The sequence below is a fragment of the Pongo abelii genome, chromosome 12, assembly GCF_028885655.2.
Source record: "Pongo abelii isolate AG06213 chromosome 12, NHGRI_mPonAbe1-v2.0_pri, whole genome shotgun sequence".
NCBI lineage: Eukaryota > Metazoa > Chordata > Mammalia > Primates > Hominidae > Pongo > Pongo abelii.
The window spans coordinates 94628574-94650989 of NC_071997.2; the positions used below are offsets into that span (position 1 = coordinate 94628574).

At 38.7% G+C, this 22416-nt stretch overlaps 1 protein-coding gene across 25 annotated transcripts in view; it reads right to left on the reverse strand.

Moving 5' to 3' along the window:
- RMDN2 (regulator of microtubule dynamics 2) overlaps positions 1 to 22416 on the reverse strand; it is a 142287-nt gene that overhangs the window by 39837 nt on the left and 80034 nt on the right. For 4 of the 25 annotated variants that reach the window (XM_063713461.1, XM_063713456.1, XM_063713457.1 and 1 more), the window contains exons 9-10: positions 21896 to 21949; positions 21724 to 21804 (exon numbers count right to left, since the gene is read on the reverse strand). In XM_063713461.1, the coding sequence (XP_063569531.1) occupies positions 21724 to 21804; positions 21896 to 21949 (135 nt within the window). Of the gene's footprint in view, positions 1 to 5109; positions 8534 to 9841; positions 9954 to 10159; positions 11642 to 14142; positions 14766 to 21723; positions 21805 to 21895; positions 21950 to 22416 lie in introns of those variants that run through there. The other 21 variants (XM_054547665.1, XM_054547670.2, XM_054547667.2 and 18 more) reach the window with 14 other exon arrangements.

The following is a 22416-nucleotide window of genomic DNA, read 5'->3' on the forward strand; positions in this document are numbered from 1 at the left end:
TTAGGTGGGTTGTATAAATATAAAGTATTCAAGAAGGAGGAAAAGTATAATTTAACTCTCAACATGCAATTTTATTTGTCAAAGCACAAGTTTACTATTGAAAAATGGACAAATAAAAAATCGTCTCAGAGCTCTAATCAAAGTCCAATTTAATAAGTAATCCCATAGTACAAGTATGTCAATTTGCTTTATTTTATCGAGTGGAAGCATTTGAAACATTATAAAAACTTGTTTTAAAAAGAAATGTAATACTTTTGAGTTTTTTTTAATATATAAAATAATGATTTATAGGACTAGAAAGTGTGGTGAGGAGCAGATTTTTAAAATATTACAAGGCTACAAAGTTACAACTTTCAAAAGTTACAACTTCTGGCTTTCAAAATCTAAAACAGGGACACAATATAAAAAGAATGGTTTTCAAGACATTGGACAGCAAGAAAGTACAGCGACCCCTGAGAGATGGGTAACAAACAAGATGAACCTTCTTATTGCCCCAGCTTATTGCTTTGAGAGAGCATCCAGGTCTGTGTACGGAGCAGGAACACAAAAGGAGTCCAGAAATCTCCTCGTGCTGAGGAGAGACAGAGCTGAGGCTATGAGGAGACCAAAGCAGATAGAGGGCTTGAAAGACACTTGATGTAATTCACCTTTAAAGGATATGCATGCTGTTTCAGTGTACATGGAATGTTTATCAAAATAGAACATATTCTGGGCCACAGAACAAGTCTCAACAAGTTTGAACAGATTCAGGTCATACAAACTGCTGACCGTGATGGCATTAAATTAGAAATCAATTACAGAAAGATACCTGAAAAAAAAAAAAAAACCTGAAACTAAAGACTTTTAAATAACCCATGAATGAAAAAAAAGCAAAATGGAAATTAGAAATTATTTTTCATTGAATGAACATGAAAATATAACATATTAAAATTTGTAGGATACTGCTAAAGTGGTACTTAGAAATTTATAGCACTAAATGCTTATAGTAGAAAGGAAGTGGACTAGAGGAGGGATAGCATTAGGAGAAATACCTAATGTAGATGATGGGTTGATGGGTGTAGCAAACCACCATGGCATGTGTATACCTATGTAACAAACCTGCATGTTCTGCACATGTATCCCAGAACTTAAAGTATAATTTTAAAAAAAAGAGAAAAGAAGTAAAGTCTTATATCAATGACTTCAGCTCCCACCTTAAGAAATTAGAAGCGTAAATAAAACCCAAAGTAAAGAGAAGGAAGAAAATGATAAAGTTGAGAGTGGAAATCAATGAAATAGAAAATAGAAAAAGAGAAAAATCAATGAAACCAAAAGCTGTTAATTTGAGAAGCTCAACAACATTGATAAACTTCCAGCCATTGGTTATAATGTTACCTGTAGGGTTTTTGTAGGAAGAAACATATACAAAACAGGAAATAGGGAAACATAAATTACGAATATCAAGAATGAGAGAGGTGGCATCACTACAGATTTTATAGATAATAAAAGAATAAGGGAATATTATTAAATTTGTGCCAATAAATTTGATAACTTAAATGAAATAGAAAAATAGATAAATTCTTTGAAAGATACAAACTACTAAAGATCACTCCAGAAGAAAGATAATCTAAATAGCCCTGTATCTCTTAAAAGAACTGAAGTTGAAATTGTACTTGAAAACTTCCCCCAACAAAGAAAACTCCAGGTTCAGATGGGTTCACAAGTGAATTCCACTAAATATTTAAGGGAGAAACGATATCAATTCTACATAAAGTTTTCAAGGAAAATGAAGAAGCGGGGGTACTTTTCAACTCATTCTCTGAAGCCAGGATTACTCTGATACCAAAACCAGAAAAAGACTTTACAAGAAAACTACAAACCAATATCCATTGTAAATATTCATGCAAAAATTTAAAATAAAATTTTAGCAAATCCACTGATACAATAAAAAGAATAATACATTAGGACTAAGTTAATTTTATCCCAGGAATGCAAGGCTGTCTTAATATTTTAAAATTCAATCAAATATAATTCATCATATAAACTAAAACAGTAAAACCATATGATCATCTCAATGAACACAAGTTTGACAAAATTCAGTATTAATTCCATAAAAAAAACTCAGCAAAATAAGAACAAAAGAGAGCTTCTCAACCAGAAAAAGGGTATCTCCAAAAAAACCTACAGGTAACATTGTGATCAATGGTAAAAAATGGCATGCTTTCCCCTCAGATCAGAAATAAAATAAGAACGTTTGCCCTCTTCTATTCAATGGTGTATTGAAAATTCTAGCCTGTACAACAAGGCAAAAACAAAACAAAACCTTCAGATTAGAAAGAAAGAAATAAAACTGTCTTTATTCACAACTGATACAATCACAGTAGTAGAAAATCTAATGGAATCTATAAAAACGCTACCAGAAATAATAAGTGAGTTTAAAGAGGCCGCAGGATGCAAGATCAGTGTACACAATTGCATTTCTATATACAATAAAAAATCAGAAATTGAAAATATAATATATAATATCACCAAAATATGAAATACTTAGGAATAAGTTTGACAAAAATGTGAAAGACCTGTATATTGAAAACTGCAAAATATTGCTGAAAGGAACTAAAGACCTAAATAAATTAAGAGGTATACTATATTCATGGGTTGAAAGACTTAAAAGTGACGTCAATTGAAATTGATCAATGTAATCGCAATCAAAAATCACAGCCACTTTTTTCTTGATGGAAATTTAAAAAACTAATTCTAAAATTCATATGGAAATGCAAATAACCTAGAGCAGTCAAAACAAAACAAAAACAAAGTTGGAGGAGTAACACTACTTGGTTTCAAATCTATAAAACTACATTAATCAACATGGTGTGGTATTGGTGTTGAGATCAATAAAGAGATCAGTGGAACAAAATAGTCCAGAAACAGACCCATGCATATATGGAAAGCTGATTTTGAGAAAGGTACAAAGGCAAGTCTATGGAGAAACAATAGTCTTTTCAACAGATTTGGAGGCAAAACTTCATTAGATATGTTATAGAGTATTAGATAGATTGCAAGTTTGTAAACGTAAATGCTGAAATAATTAGATATCCAAATAACATAACAAATGAAGTTCAAGCCATACTTCAAACTATATACAAAACCCAAAATGTCTCAACTTAAATAATGGGCAAAATATGTGAATAGATACTTCACCAAAAAAGATATACAGATGACAAATAAATGCACCAAAAAATGCTCAACATCATTTGTCATTAGAGAAATACAAATTAAACCCCCTGTCAGATATACCACATGCCTAGTGCAGTAGCTAAAATTAAAAAGACTGACCTTACCAAGTGTTGTTAAGAAAGTCAAGCAAGCAGAACTCTCAGACACTGTTGCTGAGAATGTAAAATGGTAAAACCACTTTGGAAAACAGTTTGACCATTTTTTATAATGGTAGATATACATCTACCATACTTCCTACTCCTGGGTATTTATCCAAGGGAAATGAAAGTATATGTACATTCAAAGACATTTATATGAATTTTCACAGATGATTTGTTTGTTATAATCAAATACTGGAAACAGGCCAAATGTCTATCAATAGATGAGTGGAGAAGCAAACTATGGTATATTTCTGTTATAAAATACTACTCAGAAATGAAAAGAAATGAACTATTAGTACATGTTACTACATGGATGAATCCCAAAATAATTATGCTGAGGGAAAGAAGTCAGACAAAAGGGTATATAACACATAATTCTACTTATATAAAATACTAGAAAATGTAATCTATAATGACAGAAAGCAGATCAGTGGTTATTTGGAATGGGGGTGCAGAGAGAGACGCAAGAGGGAGAGATTACCAAGGGGCATGAAGAAACATTTGAAGTGATGAAAATGTTTGTTACCTTAACTGTGGTCATGGTTTCGTGGGTGTACACGTCAAAATTTATTAAATTGTACACTTTAAATACATGCAGTTTTTTTGTATGTCAATTGCATCTCAATATTTTTTAAAACCCAACCTTATGATTTGGCTTCAAGTATCTAAAGCAAAACATAGGTTGAGGGGATTCAAAATCACAGTACTTCAAGTATTAACCTTACCTGGTTCTAAAATGTATCTTGTCTTTGTGAAATCAACTATTCATGTTAATTCCCCAATCAACAGGCCACAAAGTCCATAACCAAACATTTCTTAACACACTCAGTTCAAGTAGATCAAGTCATTAAAAACAGGCTTCACTACCTTACCTTGTGGAGGAGGGGAAGGAAAAGGCAGGTATATGAAAAAAATAAAAGATACAAAATACGTTGTTGGGAATTTATGATGCAAAACTAGAAAATGTCTATCAATATTCAAAATACAAATATAAGATTTTTCTTTACATTTTCTAGCTTTGTTTTCCTTCTTTCTTTACTGCCCTCTACTTTTAAAAATTCTTTTTTCCTTTCCCTTTTTTCCTTTTTTACCTTCCGTCTTTCCCACTTTCTTTCACTTCCCACATCTCAATTCTCCCAGTTGCTGGCAGGATTGTACAGTGGCTGACCACAGCATGGATTCTGGAGCAGTCTGCCCAACTCCAAATCTTTTGCTCATGGTGTTAGGCATGGTAATATCCTGTGCTTTAGCTCCCCTATCTTAAATGGGGTAATATCAAATGTTTCTTCCTCATAGATTGCTGTGAGGTTTAAAATTGTTAATATAGGAAAAACACTTGGAATAGGTAATTATCAGGTAAGTGTTACCATTCTTAGAGCCCCCATTCTACATCAGACACACTGGACTCCAATCAATTAAACATAAACAGCCCCGGGCTCAAAGAAAGCAGAAGTGAGATTCCAAGGGCCGGAACTCAGTCCTGGCTTGGTCACTACAGTTGTCTGACCCCGACCCTGTTACTTACACATCAATGTTTAAACTGTTTATTGGTAAAATGAGAAGTTTAGTATAAAAGCTAACTCCATTCGGCTTGTACCACTGCTTTTTGAAATCCAACAGTATAAAAATATTATCAAATGAAAGCCTTTTGATAACTTTTAGGCACAAATGAGAAGTGGCATGGATTTTCATGTTACAATGAAGGCCATTTGTTATTTAGTAAGATAACATCGCAATTACATGGACATCACTAAAATTTTCGTGGACCACTAAGTTACCCCTTTAATGTTTTATGAGAAATTGCAACATACAGTTTGATTCTTATCTTCTGAAATCAAACATATTCAAAGTTTGGGTCAGAACTCCCCCTTTCCAAAGTTGTAACACGAAGTCTCTTGAGAAATTAGCAGTTCGGGTACTTCACCTGTGAGTGGCAGGTGTACCATCAGCTTGGACTTCGTGATCCAGCAGGAACAATCTTCATTTCAGGAACACTCTGCAGCTATTCTGTCTTCTCTGAGGTCAAGCAGCATAAGTGGTGAGTGAAGTAACCGTAGAAAACCAGTGTCCCCATGGCTCACTTTGCATGAAATTCCCTGGAGTAAGCGTAATGTTCTACACATAATCCTGTCATTCAAGAAGATCACTCAGTTTTTAGAAAGTAGGGGTATTTAATATAGAAACCGTTTTTACTTGGCCTCATTACAGATAACTTCTTTATTTTGGTTTGTTTCCTCATCTTTATCTACACAGTACCTTTTATATATCTGTTGTGAGTAACTAAGACTAGATTAAGGAGTGGAAATAAACCGTGTTTAAGTACCAACTCTTTCCACTTGTTAAGAAAGGTCTGTGGCAAGTTATTTACTCCAAGCCTCAGTTATATCATTACCTATATATGGAAAGAAAAACACCTCCCTCATTGGATTGGATTGAGGATTAAATTGACAAAATATCCTATGTATCCTCTATAGCAGGGGTCCCTAAACCCCGGACCACAGGCTGGTACTAGTACTGGTAACTGGCTTGTGGCCTGTTAAGAACTGGGCCTCACAGCAGGAGATGAGCTGTGGGCAAGTGAGCAAAGCTTCATCTGTATTTACAGCTGCTCCCCACTGCTCATATTACCACCCGAGCGCCTCCTCCTGTCGGATCAGTGGTGGCATTAGTAGGGCAAACCCTACTGTGAACTGTGCATGTGAGGGATGTACATTGCACACTCCTTATGTGTCCGTACTGGTGGGTTCTTGGTCTCACTGACTTCAAGAATGAAGCCACGGACCCTCGCGGTGAGTGTTACAGTTCTCAAAGGTGGCGTGTCTGGAGTTTGTTCCTTCTGATGTTTGGATGTGTTCGGAGTTTCTTCCTTCTGGTGGGTTCGTGGTCTTGCTGGCTCAGGAGTGAAGCTGCAGACCTTCGCGGTGAGTGTTACGGCTCATAAAGGCAGCGTGGACCCAAAAAGTGAGCAGCAGCAAGATTTATTGCAAAGAGCAAAAGAACAAAGCTTCCACAGGGCAGAGGGGGACCCGAGCCAGTTGCCACTGGTCGCTCAGGCAGCCTTTTATTCTCTTCTCTGGCCCCACCCACATCCTGCTGATTGGTTCATTTTACAGAGAGCCGATTGGTCTGTTTTACAGAGAGCTGATTGGTCCGTTTTGACAGGGTGCTGATTGGTGTGTTTACAATCCTGAGCTAGACACAAAAGTTCTCCACCTCCCCACTAGATTAGCTAGATACAGAGTGTGGACACAAAGGTTCTCCAAGTCCCCACCAGAGTAGCTACAAAGTGTCAATTGGTGCATTCACAAACCCTGAGCTAGACACAGGGTGCTGATTGGTGTGTTTACAAACCTTGAGCTAGATACAGAGTGCTGATTGGTGTATTTACAATTCCTTAGCTAGACATAAAGGTTCTCCAAGTCCCCACCAGACTCAGGAGCCCAGCTGGCTTCACCCAGTGGATCCCGCACCGGGCCACAGGTGGAGCTGCCTGCCAGTCCCCCGCCGTGCGCCTGCACTCCTCAGCCCTTGGGTGGTCGATGGGATTGGGCACCTGTGGAGCAGGGGGTGGCGCTCATGGGGGAGGCTCGGGCCACACAGGAGCCCAAGGAGGCGGGGGAGGCTCAGGCATCGGGGGCTGCAGGTCCTAAGCCCTGCCCCGCGGGGAGGCAGCTAAGGCCCGGTGAGAAATCCAGTGCAGCGCCAGTGGGCCAGCACTGCTGGGGGAACCAGCACACCCTCTGCAGCTGCTGGCCTGGGTGCTAAGCCCCTCATTGCCCAGGCCGGCAGGGCTGGCTGGCCGCTCCAAGTGTGGTGCCCGCCAAGCCCACACCCACCCAGAACTCCAGCTGGCCCGCAAGCGCGGCTCGCAGCCCCAGTTCCCGCTCATGCCTCTCCCTCCATACCTAGGCTGAGGGAGCCGGCTCCGGCCTTGGCCAGCCCAGGAAGGGGCTCCCACAGTGCAGCAGTGGGCTGAAGGGCTCCTCAAGTGCCGCCAAAGTGGGAGCCCAGGCAGAGGAGGCACAGAGAGCGAGCGAGGGCTGCCAGCATGCTGTCACCTCTCACTTACGAGAATCAATGCCTGATAGGTCTGTCACTGTCTCCCATCACCCCCAGATGGGACCATCTAGTTGGAGGAAAACAAGTTCAGGGCTCCCACTGGTTCTACATTATGGTGGGTTGTATAATTATTTCATTATATATTACACTGTAATAATAATAGAATAAAGTGCACACTAAATGTAATGCACTTGAATCATCCCGAAACCATCCCCTCACCCCTGGATCCAGGGAAAAACTGTCTTCCAAGAAACTAGACCCTGGTGCCGAAAAGGTTGGGGACCACTGCTGTATAGCACACCCTTCTAGGTTATCAGATTCTAGTCCTGTTCACGGTTTTTGAGCTATTTAGCAATTATTTGCAATTATTTGCAATGTTTTTAATTTAAAAAAATTATTTTTAAATTAAAAAAAATTTTTTTTTGAAACAGTTTCACTCTGTCACCCAGAGTGCAGTGGAGAGTGGAGTATAGTGGCACAATTACAGCTCATCACAGCTTTGACCTCCTGGGTTGAAGTAATCCTCCCACCTCAGCTGTAACTACAGGCATGCACCACCACGCTCAGCTAATTTTTGTAGAGATGGGATTTCACCATGTTGCCCAGGCTTGTCTTGAACTCCTGAGCTCAATCCTCCAGCCTCAGCCTCCCGAACATAATTTCTCTGATTATATGGCTTTATGAGGAATACAGATATGACAGTATGACTCTGGAAGGGGGCATACAGCAGGGAGTTAATGCTGCTTTGAAGGGTTATTACCATGATGAGGAGGGGAATTCCCTCTGTTAATACCCGTTTGGAGAAATGGCCAAATGTGTCAGAAACTCCTAATTCTCTAAAGATTGAATTAGGAGTACTACATTTCTATTGGGTCAAGCCCATATCCAGAAACAACTACACTGATTACCCAGTGAACGGATATCAACTTGTCCATTGAAGACATATTATGAGAAACAAGAATTTTGTTAAAATATATGAACACTGATTAGATCTTATGTCAGGTTCCAATTATGAGTCCCAAATCCCACTGTTACCCACCAGGAGTGTTTCTTGGTAGTCCTCATAATTCGTAAAGGAAGTGTTTGTACCACTCTGCCAGAATGAGTTGCTCCCACAAAACCTACAACATAGTTGATTCTATGTCATTTGCTGCTAGCTGGATTCACCTTTCTATACTTTCATATTCCTTTAGCTGTTTAGACATAGCCAGAGGTATCCATAGCCTCTCAGCATATCCATGAGAGAACCTGCAAGACTCTTGCCCCATCTAGCCAAGAGTTTCAACTTTAGACCAGTTGTCAGAGGAAAGTGAGAACCAGCTGGACTGATTCAGTATCTTGATTGACCATTATAGAAGATGGGGCTAGGGGGTTGCTTAATTTACCTAACCAGAATGTCTATCACAGCTTGAAATTTTAAGTGTATAAATGTGTGTATGCGTGTGTGTGTGCGCACGTGCACGCATGTGCACCCATGTATTTGGGACAGTAAACAGAAAATCCAAATTTTTACTCTGACTTCCAAGATGAGGCTGATTAAGAGGTAGCAGGGAATCTTTATAGCTCACTGCTAAGTTCAACCTAAAAAAATCATTTTATTTATTATTAAAAACTGGGAAATATAGGAAATAAAATACAGCTCCACAGAAATATAAACTACTACTATTTTAGTGTATTCCCTACCAGATGCTCTTCTGTGCTTATTTTTATACTGTTGAGATCCTATGCATGTACTATTTTTGACTTGCACTTAAGATGTTCTGTGCCATTGCCTATATCATTTTTGTAATTGTTTTTAATGTCAAAATGTTATTCGATTATAGTTATATTTCAATGTGGCTAGCTGCTTTCTTACTGTTGGACATAGTGCTACGCTGTTATGAACATCTGTGAATCAGTCACTGCACTTTACTCTTTATGATTATTTCCATGACTAAAGATTTAATACTTTTCAAAGGCTCTCGATAAATTTTACCAAAGGTTTGTGCCAAAATACTTTTTAAATTTTTTCTTTTATATTTTCACATTTAATGTACCCAAGTGACAAAATATTCTCTCACTAACCATGTATGAGAATGCTCCATCTCATGACAATATTGCCAGCATTGAATGCTTTCTGAATGAAGAAAAAAATCTTTGCTAGTGTCAGGCCTCTAAGCCCAAGCTAAGCCATCGTATCCCCTGTGACCTGCATGTATACGTCCAGATGGCCCCAAGCAAGTGAAGAATCACAAAAGAAGTGAAAATGGCCGGTCCCTGCCTTAACTGATGACATTATCGTGGGAAATTCCTTCTCCTGGCTCATCCTGGCTCAAAAGCTCCTGCAATGAGCACCTTGTGACCCCCACCCTTGCCAGGCAGAGAACAACCCCCTTTGACTGTAATCTTCCACTGCCTACCCAAATTTTATAAAATGGCCCCACCCTTACCTTCCTTTGCTGACTCTCTTTTCAGACTCAGTCCGCCTGCACCCAGGTGAAATAGCCTTGTTGCTCACACAAAGCCTGTTTGGTGGTCTCTTCACATGGACGCGAGTGAAAGCTAGTTTGATGGTAAAACAGTATTTTATTGTAATTTTATTCACATCTTTTGATTACCAGTTACAATACTACATTTGTTTGTTTTTTCTCTTCTGCCAACAACTTGTTCATGTCCTTTGCTGAGTTTTCCATTTTTCATCCACATTAATGAAATTATTTTGTTTTATGAAGTCTCCATTGAAACAATAAAATATTCATGAGAATTCATTTTATTGGATTTAAATATTTTATTTAAAGAAATATTCTTAAGGCTGCAGTTTATTGATAAGAAAAATATAAAGCATACATGTTTATAGATTATGTATTGACATTATAGTATATAGATTCTCCAAATAACATAATTAATTTTGTAGTGCTACTAGTGGAATGCATTCTGCAGAAACATGGCTTTACCTTCAAATCTGAGCACAATACCCTTACATTGAAAATGAAGAAAAGGATAATAAAAGCACAACTTTGATTCATTTAAATTTTGGTAGACCACATCTGATTTGTTGAAGAGTAAATTCGTTTATTTACCTCTTCAAGGAAGTCATTATTTTTTGCATCTCTTTCTGTGCCTCTTTATCCTATAAAGAAAATACAAATACATAATGAAATTTCATGTATTCATCTTGATACTCTAGTATGCTGAAACAGACTTACATTGACTTGAGGAGATTCCCCAACATGAGAACTTTAAGGTTCATGAAGGTATGTGCAATCACCAAATACTTTCCCTAATTCAGGACATTGACAGTGTTTTATTATTTTTTTTAATAATTTTCTTTTTTTTTCATTTTAACAAGTTGCTTTTCTCTTAGTGAGTGTTTTATACAGCATTAATCCTCACATGTCCTGGAGTGTCGCTCTTTGAGTAAAGGGTTTATCATGTTTATTTCATTGAATTCCTTCTCCAGCATGAATTATCTAGTATTTTCCCAACAGGTTTCTTCCTCCTGGAAAAAACTCGCCACTTTCTTTCCTGTTTTACTCTAAGTTTTTTCTGCATATCAAGGCTTGAGCTTTGCCTGAAGGGTGTAGGGTTTAGCCCTGTGGGAGCTCTCTGGTATCTAAAAGATGGCATCTTTCAGATAGATGGAAACTTCAGTGAGACCACCTATAAAGGTTAGGGCTGAGGTTGAAGGCTCTTCCAAATGCTGTACATTTATAGAGTTTCTCTGCATGTGCATTGTCTCATTATGACTAAGGTGAGATCATTAAACGAAGGCTTTCCTACATAGATCATATTCATATGGCTTCTCTCCAGTGTTAATTCACGGTGTTGTTTAAAGGATAAATGGTCACTGAAGGCATTTCCACACTGACTACAGACAAAGAGTTCTCTGGTATGAATAAAAGTTAACTCTCTGGATGAAGTGTTTCCTACATTCATTACATTTATGGAGTTTCCCTCCAGGGTGAGCTAACACTTGCTGAGTCAATGTTGAGCTGTGACAACTTCCTCATACTCATTATATTCCAAGGGCTCCTCTCCACTGTGACATCTCTGCTACTGAGGACATAACAGGCTGTTAGAGCCTTGCTCAAATACCTTCATTTATTCATTTATTTTCCCACATATGAATCTGATGCCGAGCATTCAGTATAGTCTCTAGTTAACGTCTTCCACGTTGGTTACATTCATATGGTGTGTTACTCTCCTTTGCGTACAGAAGTTTTCTCCTTTGTAGCAGGTCAGCTGCATAGCTATAGGATTAATTTTAAGGTTTTCATTATGTTTCAAGCACTTAATATATTGGCTATATTTATGCAATGGCCCTCTTATAAGAACTCAGGTTATGGTTTGGAGCTCAGGTTATTCCTTTTCTCCCAAATTTGAACTATCCACACCTTTGAGCTGAGATAGCACACTTTCTCTAGCCTCAAATTAAAGTCAGGTGATTGTGCTGCATTCCTAATTTGGCCCTCTCCGGGCCAATTCTGCTGTGAAGGAACAGAGTTCACCCTTACGAATCTCAGTATTGACATGTTGTTAGATCGCTCCTTCCTGTAGATATTCTACATGGATGTTCTGTCTTTGTTTTTAAGACTTTCTTGCCTGGATGCTGGTTTTGAGGATTTTCTCCAGAATCACATCTCTGTGCCGCTTCCTCTGAGATGGGTCTAGCAGGGCCTACTCTTTCTGAGTAAATTCCAAAGCCATATCCTTAAAGGTCAACATTTCCTTTTTTTTCTTTTTTTTTTTGAGATGGAGTCTTGCTCTGTTGCCAGGCTGGAGTACAGTGGCGCAATCTCGGCCTACTGCAACCTCCGCCTTCCGGGTTCAAGTGATTCCCCTGCCTCAGCCTCCCGAGTAGCTGGGGCTACAGGCGCATGCCACCACACCCAGCTAATTTTTGTATTTTTAGTAGAGACGGGGTTTCACCATGTTGGTCAGGATGGTCTCGATCTCTTGACCTAACGATCTGCCCGCCTCGGCCTCCCAAAGTGCTGGGATTACAGCTGTGAGCCACCGCGCCCAACCAAGGGTCAACAATTCCTATGGTTGTACTGTCAAGAACTCAGTCACCACCTGTCTTTCTCTGTAATCTCATTCAGGGGCCATCTGAGCACTAAGCCAGAAAGGCAGAACCCAGACAGATAGAAACTTGAGTGAGACCACGATGATACTGGGGTTGGGGTCACCACATTCTGGAGCTCAGAGCTTCTTTCTAACTTTCTAGAAAAAGCCAGGAACCTGTATTTTTAATGAGCCCTCTACTGTCCAAGCAAGTCTTAAATATTTAAACAACTGGGTTTAAATTCTAATTTCCTTAGATTATATGGCAAAACCTCAGGATGACCTTTCCTGGCCCATGGCCCAAGTTGCAGGACCAGTTTTATTTTCTCATAAATCTCTGTGCTTTTATTTCTAAACCACTCATCAAATTTTATTGCTATGACTTTTTCAGTGCCTGCCTTTCCCATTAGACCACAGAATTCATGATGGCAGAGGTATGTGTTTTCTTCTCTTTGTATCCCAAGCCTCTAGCAGAGTATACCTCTATAATTGTAAAGTAAGTGAATAAAGATAATCTCTCTCTTTCACCCAAACACACACATTCAAAAATCTAGATTTATTTCATCTGATAGTGTTGGAAAAATATGGTTTAGAAAACTACATCAATGGCTCTCTGCTAAAGACTGGATAAATAAGAGAGAGACTTATTTACATTAAATTGTCATTATTCTCCTAGCATTTGGGTAGTGATTATCACACACCAACTTCATGAGACTGGGTACTGGTTAAGAACAGCTAGTCCCAAACTGATGCTGTATCATCAATTATTTTAAGAAAATAAATAAATAAAAGGGTTCTAAGAAACTTCTTTAGAGTGTTTTTAAGATCAATTTAAATAATACAACCAAGACCATTACATATGTTGCAAAATCTTAAGAAATAATACATTTTAAATGCAAATGACAAGAAGGTAAGAGTCAGAAGAGTAGAAATAGAGGGTTGTAAACAGACTTTCTACAAATCATGAAAATGTCTGTTTAGACACTGGGAAAAGTCTGTCTATACTATCTATACTGCGATAGCCTTACTAATTTTTTTTTTTTTTGAGACGGAGTTTCACTCTTGTTGCCCTGGCTGGAGTGCAATGGCACAATCTCAGCTCACCACAACCTCTGCCTCCCAGGTTCAAGAGATTCTCCTGCCTCAGCCTCCCTAGTAGCTGGGATTATAGGCATGTGCCACCACACCCGGCTAATTTTGTGGTTTTTTTTTTTTTAGTAAAGACAGGGTTTCTCCATGTTGGTCAGGCTGGTCTCAAACTCCCGACCTCAGGTGATCCGCCCATCTTGGCCGCCCAAAGTGCTGGGATTACAGGTGTAAGCCACAATGCCCGGCTGCCTTATTAATTTTTTAAAAAGTACTAGGAATAATTCTCCAGGCACGGATAGCACAGATGAGTTAATTTACAAGAAATAAGTTTTAACCAGAAAGAAATGGGCAAACAAGAATTTCTAGCAAATGAGACAACATCACAGGATTTTGACAAGAGACCCATTTATTACCCTGAGCTGTAGCATTTCTATAACAGGAAGGCAGAGTGAATGGATACAAATTCTGTTTTATAACCTATCCAGAAAACCACTGTTTTCAAGATATCATAATCAAATATGATATCTTAATTAAGAAAAAACATTTAAAGCAGAATTAGGATTTTGTTACTAACAGCAGTTACCAATGAGAGTTATGCTTCTCAACTCATAAAACAGGTTGGAAATACAGCTCAGAACTTTAATCAACAGGCCATTTCAAAGACAACTATACCACTTGCTAAATATAACGTGCTGTTAACTTTTAGCACTCCCAGAGTACACTTCTTTTTGTGGTTTGTTTCTGGTAACATTGGATTTACTAGTCTATGAGTCTGTTTGTCTTAGAAAGGTGATTAATGCTATTTCAAAATGTTTCAGCAATTTTAAAATATGGGTTTTTCTTTACCAGTTTAGCACATCTCTTATCATAAAACATTACATAATGCTTTTTATATTTGAGCTTTCTCAGTAGGCTCCATGTTGATGAACTTTAATACTGCCTCCAGGCAAACAACTTTCAGGTTGCCAGTGAAGTCATTATTTCATTCAGCAATCATTCTCAAACTGTCTTAGACACAGAAATCCCTTTTTTAAAAAAGAAATGTTTCTCAGGATCTGAGATTACTTTCCTAGGGTCAAGAAAAGTCCACATGAATAATAAAAATACCGTAATTTCAAATTCTGGGAATGTAAAGCTACTTACACCTATGAATCTGGGCTCTAGAGACCAAATGACTGACACTCCCAATATCAAGTAGCAGTGTGATGAGCTGAGAGTTCCCTAATAGGGGACAGAAGACATGTCCACAAATGACTATAATGCAAGGAAGAAGCTATAAATGCCACAAGAAAGAAACAAACATCTTATGAAATTTCACATGAGAGAGCAAACTGATGGCTAGGTTGTCTTCCTGTAACTAGTGGCATTGCTAGACATTTTGGAAATGAATAAACTTGGTTGGCAAAATCACTAATGGGGTATATTTCAATCTGACAAAACTTTATAGAGATGGAGGGGTATTACATATAACTCACTTCATCCTATTTTCTCATGGAAAAAGAAATGGAAATATACCTTACATACCTTTACTACTTGGAAAAAAATTGCTAAGAATACAAATGGAGACATCACTGAGGAAAAAAATGCAATGTGAGAAATATTTGCTCATACTATTTTGCTTATTACAGAAATACTTCCAATGTCTAGCCTTCTTACATTCATTACGAGTCCTCTTTATTATTACTATTGACACTATTATTTTTATTTGTATGATATTAATGCCTCGCTCATTGTTAGCACAGCAGTCTGAGATCAAACTGCAAGGTGGCAGCAAGGCTGGGAGAGGGGCGTGAGCCACTGCTGAGGCTTGAGTAGGTAAACGAAGCAGCCAGGAAGCTCAAACTAGGTGGAGCCCACCACAGCTCAAGGAGGCCTGCCTGCCTCTGTAGACTCCACCTCTAAGGGCAGAGCTTAGCCAAACAAAAGGCAGCAGAATCCTCTGCAGACTTAAATGTCCCTGTCTGACAGCATTGAAGAGAGCAGTGGTTCTCCCAGCACGCAGCTAGAGATCTGAGAACGGACAGACTGCCTCCTCAAGTGGGTCCCTGACCCCTGAGTAGCCTAACTGGGAGGCAACCCCAGCAGGGGCAGACAGACACCTCACACAGCCGGGTACTCCTCTGAGACAAAACTTCCAGAGGAACAATCAGGCAGCAACATTTGCTGCTCACCAATATCCGCTGTTCTGCAGCCTCTGTTGCTGATACCCAGGCAAACAGGGTCTGGAGTGGACCTCCAGCAAACTCCAACAGACCTGCAGCTGAGGGTCCTGACTGTTAGAAGGAAAACTAACAAACAGAAAGGATGTCCACACCAAAACCGCATCTGTACATCACCATCATCAAAGACAAAAGGTAGAAAAAACCACAAAGATGGGGAAAAAACAGAGCAGAAAAACTGGAAACTCTAAAAAGCAGAGCGCCTCTCCTCCTCCAAAGGAACGCAGCTCCTCACCAGCAATGGAACAAAGCTGGACGGAGAATGACTCTGACAAGTTGAGAGAAGAAGGCTTCAGACGATCAAACTACTCTGAGCTAAAGGAGGAAGTTCAAACCCATGGCAAAGAGTTAAAAACCTTGAAAAAAAATTAGACGAATGGCTAACTAGAATAACCAATGCAGAGAAGTCCTTAAAAGACCTGATGGAGCTGAAAACCAAGGCACAAGAACTACGTGACGAATGCACAAGCCTCAGTAGCCGATTTGATCAACTGGAAGAAAGGGTATTAGTGATGGAAAGCCAAATGAATGAAATGAAGTGAGAGGAGAAGTTTAGAGAAAAAATAATAAAAAGAAACGAACAAAGCCTCCAAGGAATATGGGACTATGTGAAAAGATCAAATCTACGTCTGATTGGTGTACCTGAAAGTGACAGGGAGAATGGAACCAAGTTGGAAAACATTCTGCAGGATATTATCCAGGACAACTTCCCCAACCTAGCAGGCAGGCCAACATTCAAATTCAGGAAATACAGAGAACGACAAAAAGATACTCCTCAAGAAGACCAACTCCAAGACACGTAATTGTCAGATTCACCAAAGTTGAAATGAAGGAAAAAATGTTAAGGGCAGCCAGAGAGAAAGGTCGGGTTACCCATAAAGGGAAGCCCAACAGACTAACAGCTGATCTCTCAGCAGAAATTCTATAAGCCAGAAGAGAGTGGGGGCCAATATTCGACATTCTTAAAGAAAAGAATGTTCAACCCGGAATTTCATATCCAGCCAAACTAAGCTTCATAAGTGAAGGAGAAATAAAATACTTTACAGACAAGTAAATGCTGAGAGATTTTGTCACCACCAGGTCTGCCCTAAAAGAGCTCCTAAAGGAAGCACTAAACATGGAAAGGAACAACCAGTACCAGACACTGAAAAAACATGCCAAATTGTAAAGACCATCGAGGCTAGGAAGAAACTGCATCAACTAATGAGCAAAATAATCAGCTAACATCATAATGACAGGATCAAATTCACACATAACAATATTAACCTTAAATGTAAATGGGCTAAATGGTCCAATTAAAAGACACAGACTGGCAAATTGGATAAAGAGTCAAGACCCACCAATGTGCTGTATTCAGGAAACCCATCTCACATGCAGAGACACACATAAGCTCAAAATAAAGGGATGGAGGAAGATCTACCAAGCAAATGGAAAACAAAAAAAGGCAGGGGTTGCAATCCTAGTCTCGGATAAAACAGACTTTAAACCAACAAAGATCAAAGGAGACAAAGAAGGCCATTACATAATGGTAAAGGGATCAATTCAACAAGAAGAACTAACTATCCTAAATATATATATACCCAATACAGGAGCACCCAGATTCAGAAAGCAAGTCCTGAGTGACCTACAAAGAGACTTAGACTCCTACACAATAATAATGGGAGACTTTAACACCCCACTGTCAACATTAGACAGATCAATGAGACAGAAAGTTAACAAGGATACCCAGGAATTGAACTCAGCTCTGCACCAAGTGGACCTAACAGACATCTACAGAACTCTCCACCCCAAATCAACAGAATATACATTCTTCTCAGCACCACACCACACTTATTCCAAAATTGACCACACAGTTGGAAGTAAAGCACTCCTCAGCAAATGTAAAAAAACAGAAATTATAACAAACTGTCTCTCAGACCACAGTGCAATCAAACTAGAACTCAGGATTAAGAAACTCACTTAAAACCACTCAATTACATGGAAACTGAACAACCTGCTCCTGAATGACTACTGGGTACATAACGAAATGAAGGCAGAAATAAAGATGTTCTTTGAAACCAATGAGAACAAAGACACAACATACCAGAATCTCTGGGACACATTCGAAGCAGTGTGTAGAGGGAAATTTATAGCACTAAATGCCCACAAGAGAAAGCAGGAAAGATCTAAAATTGACACCCTAACATCACAATTAAAAGAACTAGAGAAGCAAGAGCAAACACATTCAAAAGCTAGCAGAAGGCAAGAAATAACTAAGATTAGAGCAGAACTGAAGGAAATAGAGACATAAAAAACCCTTAAAAAAAATCAATGAATCCAGGAGCTGGTTTTTTGAAAAGATCAACAAAACTGATAGACCGCTAGCAAGACTAATAAAGAAGAAAAGAGAGAAGAATCAAATAGATGTGATAAAAAATGATAAAGGGATATCACCACCGATTCCACAGAAATACAAACTACCATCAGAGAATACTATGAACCTCTCTACGCAAATAAACTAGAAAATCTGGAAGAAATGGATAAATTCCTCAACACATACACCCTCCCAAGACTAAACCAGGAAGAAGTTGAATCTCTGAATAGACCAATAACAGGCTCTGAAATTGAGGCAATAATTAATAGCTTACCAACCAAAAACAGTCCAGGACCAGATGGATTCACAGCCAAATTCCACCAGAGGTTCAAGGAGGAGCTGGCACCATTCCTTCTGAAACTATTTCAATCAATAGAAAAAGAGGGAATCCTCCCTAACTCATTTGATGAGGCCAGCATCATCCTGATACCAAAGCCGAGCAGAGACACAACAAAAAAAGAGAATTTTAGACCAATATCCCTGATGAATATCAATGCAAAAATCCTCAATAAAATACTGGCAAACCGAATCCAGCAGCACATCAAAAAGCTTATCCACCATGATCAAGTGGGCTTCATCCCTGGGATGCAAGGCTGGTTCAACATACACAGATCAATAAACATAATCCAGCATATAAACAGAACCAAAGACAAAAATATGATTAGCTCAATAGATGCAGAAAAGGCCTTTGACAAAATTCAACAACGCTTCATGCTAAAAACTCTCAATAAATCAGGTATTGATGGGACGTATCTCAAAATAATAAGAGCTATCTATGACAAACCCACAGCCAATATTATACTGAATGGGCAAAAACTGGAAGCATTCCCTTTGAAAACTGGCACAAGACAGGGATGCCCTCTCTCACCACTCCTATTCAACATACTGTTGGAAGTTCTGGCCAGGGCCATCAGGCAGGAGAAGGAAATAAAGGGTATTCAATTAGGAAAAGAGGAAGTCAAATTGTCCCTGTTTGCAGATGACATGATTGTATATCTAGAAAATCCCATCATCTCAGCCCAAAATCTCCTTAAGCTGATAAGCAACTTCAGTAAAGTCTCAGGATACAAAATCAATGTGCAAAAATCACAAGCATTCTTATACACCAATAACAGACAAACAGCCAAATCATGAGTGAACCCCCATTCACAATTGCTTCAAAGAGAATAAAACACCTAGGAATCCAACTTACAAGGGACGTGAAGGACCTCTTCAAGGAGAACTACAAACTACTGCTCAATGAAATAAAAGAGGATACAAACAAATGGAAGAACATTCCATGCTCATGGGTAGGAAGAATCAATATCATGAAAATGGCCATACTGCCCAAGGTAATTTATAGATTCAGTGCCAACCCCATCAAGCTACCAATGATTTTCTTCACAGAACTGGAAAAAGCTACTTTAAAGTTCATATGGAACCAACAAAGAGCCCCCATTGCCAAGTCAATCCTAAGCAAAAAGAAGAAAGCTGGAGGCATCACACTACCTGACTTCAAGCTATACTACAAGGCTACAGTAACCAAAACAGCATGGTACTGGTACCAAAACAGAGATATAGACCAATGAAACAGAACAGAGCCCTCAGAAATAATGCTGCATATCTACAACCATCTGATCTTTGACAAACCTGAGAAAAACAAGAAATGGGGAAACGATCCCCTTTTTAATAAATGGTGCTGAGAAAACTGGCTAACCATATGTAGAAAGCTGAAACTGGATCCCTTCCTTACACCTTATACAAAAATTAATTCAAGATGGATTAAAGACTTAAATGTTAGACCTAACCATAAAAACTCTAGAAGAAAACCTAGGCACTACCATTCAGGACATAGGCATGGGCAAGGAATTCATGTCTAAAACACCAAAAACAATGGCAACAAAAGCCAAAATTGACAAATGGGATCTAATTAAACTAAAGAGCTTCTGCACAGCAAAAGAAACTACCATCAGAGTGAACAGGCAACCTACAGAATGAGAGAAAATTTTTGCAATCTACTCATCTGACAAAGGGCTAATATCCAGAATCTACAATGAACTCAAACAAATTTACAAGAAAAAAACAAACAACCCCATCAAAAAGTGGGCAAAGGATATGAACTGACACTTCTCAAAAGAAGACATTTATGCGGCCAAAAGACACATGAAAAAATGCTCATCATCACTGGCCATCAGAGAAATGCAAATCAAAACCACAATGAGACACCATCTCACACCAGTTAGAATGGTGATCATTAAAAAAAGTCAGGAAACAAAAGGTGCTGGAGAGGATGTGGAGAAATAAGAACACTTTTACACTGTTGGTGGGACTGTAAACTAGTTCAACCGTTGTGGAAGTCAGTGTGGCGATTCCTCAGGGATCTAGAATGAGAAATACCATTTGACCCAGCCATCCCATTACTGGGTATATACCCAAAGGATTATAAATCATGCTGCTATAAAGACATATGCACACGTATGTTTATTGCGGCACTATTCACAATAGCAAAGACTTGGAACCAACCCAAATGTCCAACAACGATAGACTGGATTAAGAAAATGTGGCACATATACACCATGGAATACTATGCAGCCATAAAAAATGATGAGTTCACATCCTTTGTAGGAACATGGATGAAATTGGAAATCATCATTCTCAGTAAACTATCGCAAGAACAAAAAACCAAACACCGCATATTCTCACTCATAGGTGGGAAGTGAACAATGAGAACACATGGACACAGGAAGGGGAACATCACACTCTGCGGACTGTTGTGGGGTGGGGGGAGAGGGGAGGGATAGCATTGGGAGATATACCTAAAGTATGGATGAAGCGGGACATGGATGAAGCTGGAAACCATCATTCTCAACAAACTATCGTAAGGACAGAAAAGCAAACACCACATGTTCTCACTCATAGGTGGGAACTGAACAATGAGAACACATGGACGCAGGAATGGGAACATCACACACCAGGACCTGTTGTAGGGTGGGGGGAGTGGGGAGGGATAGCATTAGGAGATATACCTAATGTTAAATGACGAGTTAATGGGTGCAGCACACCAACATGGCACATGTATACATATTTAACAAACCTGCATGTTGTGCATACGTACTCTAAAACTTAAAGTGTAATTAAAAAAAAAGAAAGAAAACTCCATCATAGAAGGAGAGAGTAGAAGGGTGGCTGTCAGGGGCTGGGAAGGTGGGAGAAATGGGGAGATATTGGTCTAGGGTACACAGTTTCAGTTATGCAGGATGAATAGGTTCTGGAGATTTAAAGGACAGCAATGTGACTGTAGTTAATAATACTGTATTGTATATTTGAAATTTGCTAAGAGAGTGGATCTCAAATGTTCTCAACAATAAAAAAAGTAACTATTTGAGGTGATGAATGTATTAATTAGCTTGATTGTGGTAGTCATTTCATAACGTATATGTCTATCAAAACATCATGCTGTATACATATAGGTTTTATTTGTCAATTATACTTCAATAAAGGTAGAATAAAAATAAATACATAAAATTGAATACAGAAAAATACAAATGTATCTAAGCAAGTTATTCATATTTTGAGCTTGAATAGTACTAACAAGACAACAGCACTCACTGTCACTTTCTGGACTTACCTCTTTGGTAACAGTAGGAAGCAATAATGCCAAATTACAGAACTTCAAAGCATTCTGGTTTTCCTCAAGATCAGTATAACACTGGAAATGAGAAATAACCAATATTAAACATAATCCGTTTTTATGTGATAGGTTCAAAGTGATCTTAAAGCAGAACAGTGGTCTTCATTACCTTTGCTAAGTACATGTAATTGGGATTAGAATAACCAGGGCATAGTTCTTCAGCCTGATTTGAGAGAAAAACATGAGAGAATAACAGGGCAATATTAAAATAACAATAAACACAAGTGAAGAGAATATATTTAAATAAATCAAATATTATGAACCAAACTGCCCTAAGAATTTAGGCTGGTTGTTTCACATTTGAATCACTTGATCAGTTTTAAGTATCTTTTGGGTGGAAACATAGCCTTTGCATTTAGCCATTAAAATAAAATTGATTACCATGGTCATAAAGCTTACAAAGCAATGAGATACTTTATGGTTTTCAGATTTCTTTACATAATCATTTTCCTCAGTCTTCTTTCGCTATCCTTTTCCTTTCAAGAACAAAAACAACTGGTGATATTCCTAGGACAAGTCCTATACATTTCCCTATCTATCTATCTATCTATCTATCTATCTATCTATCTATCTATCTATCTATCAGGTCTTGCTCTGTTGCCCAGGCTGGAGTGCAGTGGCGCGATCTTG